Here is a 2,629-nt window from a genome sequence, read left to right on the forward strand (position 1 = left end):
CTGTCAAACAGGAGATCAGGGCATTGGCATATTTTTATCTATAAGGCCGTGCTAGGTCTGCTGCCATCCTACATCAGTAGTTTAATCACAGGGAGAAATGTTGGTTCCTGTTCATTGCGATCAGAAGATCACTTGCTGCTCTTTGTTTCATTTGCCCGTACAAATCTGGGAAAAAGGGCTTTTGTCTACTCCGCTCCTTCTGCATGGACAACTCTTTGCAAAAAGACTTGAAATTATCTGAATTATTCCTTAAATGCTTTTAAATCCAGATTGAGAGAAACTGAAATGACAACGTTAAATTGTAAATGTTTTTAACTATCTGTGTTGTATAACTTTTATAAATGTAATTGATTGTGTTTTTTGCTTGCCTCTTGGCCAGGACTCCTTTTAAAAAGAGGTTTTTAACCTCAACGGGACTTTCATGGTTAAATAAAAAGTAGAAAAAAAAAAAGTGTAAAACTGATTTTTCTTTCCAGGATTTGAATCCTCCTACTCCTGAGGTACACAGGACCAAGAGTGGTTGCACTCCTATCACTATGTCCTATTCTATCCCTGGTCCTTTACATGCTGAGTATTATTACAGCTCAGTTTTCAATCTGTCTAAGACGACACGCTCCATGTCAATGAATTAAAATGACAGATTTGGAATGTTTGAACATTGTTGGAAATAATTGGGATAATGTAAGTATACAACTTAAAAATATATATGGAAGGGTTGCCCTGGTGCACCCCATATACTGAGGCTCAGTATACAAGCCCTTTTCCTATCTTCTGCTGTCCTATGTAATAAAGGCCAAAAAAGCCCCAAAAACAATCTTTAAAAAAAGAATATATAAGATAGCTAAAGCTGTTTTGGGGCATTTTAACGCAGAAATATTACACATTATATCTTTAGGTACATGTAAGTATTTAATCGGCTTAGTATCAGTCTATACCCAACATTAAGAACCCAGATCAGGGCCCAGGCTGAAAAACAACATTGGGACATCTTAATAATTCGGAAAAATTTAAGATCAGACTGACAATTTTTATATTATATATTATACTCAGACAATTTCAGATGCAAAGCTTACATACTTGAAAAGCAAGATAGAGGTTAGATGTACTTTCACTATTAACTGTTAATAAAAAACATTGTTTCCCTTTTAACATTACAAGAGAAAAGGCTTTTCGGATGAGCACTAACCAATGTGTTCAGCCAACGCAATGCTGTCTTAGAATACGAGTTTGAATGCAATCCAATCATGAGCAGGGCAGAGCGGCTAACGTTAGCCTACATTATAGCATCCAGGATTCCACAGTGGAAGTGATAGTCATAACCACTAACCCCTACAAAATAATGTAGCATGAAATGCTGGAATTTTTTTTTTTTTAACCTTTATTTATCCAGGTAAGTTGATTGAGAACTAACAAAAAAAACGACGACCTGATCCCATTCACACAGTTACACATTCATAGATGGAAGCTGCCCAGTACAACCACAGTCTGAGCAGTTCCACTGGAGTGGTGGTTGGGGTTAGGGCCTTGCTCAAGGGGTGTAATGAGTGTAATGAGTGGTGTAATGAAGGAGTGGGGAATTGAACCAGCAACTTCCCGGTCCCAAGTTTGCTTCTTTAACCTTTAGGGCTGCCCTACTTAAGAGATAGTTAACTACTGTAGATGGTTGGCTACTTGGGATATTTTAATGTTTGCAGTTGACGCCTGCTCTGACGTAACACTAGTTAATCCATTCCTTACACTTTTGCCCTTGTATTTCATTTTGGAGAGAAAAACCAGCCTCCCAACTTTTTAAATGATTCCATTCAATAACACTTCTTTTGTGATAACCCTTACTGCATCCCTGGCCAGAGATTTAATGTTTCTACTAGGGGTAAAAACCACTTCCTGATCCTTCCTCCACACACCAACCCTTTCAACCCCAGCCGTTACAGTGTTGAGTCGGCTGTCATCACAGGGACACTGAGGAAAAGTGTTTTCTTTGAAGCTGCACTGATAAACTTTTTTGCCCGCTTCTCTGTTGTCATGGGACAAAAATAAAACTCCATTGATTTTGATTCACTTCACATGCCACTCTGGGATAAAAATAAAATCATAATCCATTTTCTACTTAAGCTTGGCAGTTCAATCAAAGAGTGGCAGAGAGCAATGGTGTGTGACAAGGAGATGGGAGGATCAAAAAAGAGGCAGAGAGGGAGTAATAAAACTAAGAAGAAGACAGCAGGAAGGAGGAGAATAAGATAAAGACAGAGCACAAATGGACAAAAATAAGGAGAAAGAAACAGATAAGGGAGTGGCAGAACAGTCAGATACATACCATTCGATAAGGCCTGCTGAAGCTCTGAGTCTGATATTACTCCACTACGGTCCTTGTCAACTCTGGGGAGGAAAACACAGATCAGATACCGCCTGTATTAACCACTTCACACACCCGCCCACTTCAGCACACAATAGGAGTGGGCATCAACACTGAAACTTTATCCTCCTGAACGTGTGTTAGTGTTTCAGCTCACTGAGAATGAATGGAGTTCTTTGATCAGGGCACACAAGGCAGCTTGTACGGTCGTAGCTCCCCTGAGACCAGCCTGACAAGCTGTGTGTGTGTGTGTGTGTGTGTGTGTGTGTGTGTGTG

At 39.7% G+C, this 2,629-nt stretch overlaps 1 protein-coding gene across 2 annotated transcripts in view; it reads right to left on the reverse strand.

The window, feature by feature from the left end:
* The window catches only part of pdcd6 (programmed cell death 6), an 18,096-nt gene that overhangs the window by 9,978 nt on the left and 5,489 nt on the right, over positions 1-2,629 (reverse strand). For both annotated transcript variants that reach the window (XM_032503867.1, XM_032503866.1), the window contains exon 2: positions 2,315-2,376. In XM_032503867.1, the coding sequence (XP_032359758.1) occupies positions 2,315-2,376 (62 nt within the window). The remainder of the gene's footprint in view (positions 1-2,314; positions 2,377-2,629) is intronic.

This window comes from Etheostoma spectabile, chromosome 22 (genome assembly GCF_008692095.1).
Source record: "Etheostoma spectabile isolate EspeVRDwgs_2016 chromosome 22, UIUC_Espe_1.0, whole genome shotgun sequence".
Lineage (NCBI taxonomy): Eukaryota > Metazoa > Chordata > Actinopteri > Perciformes > Percidae > Etheostoma > Etheostoma spectabile.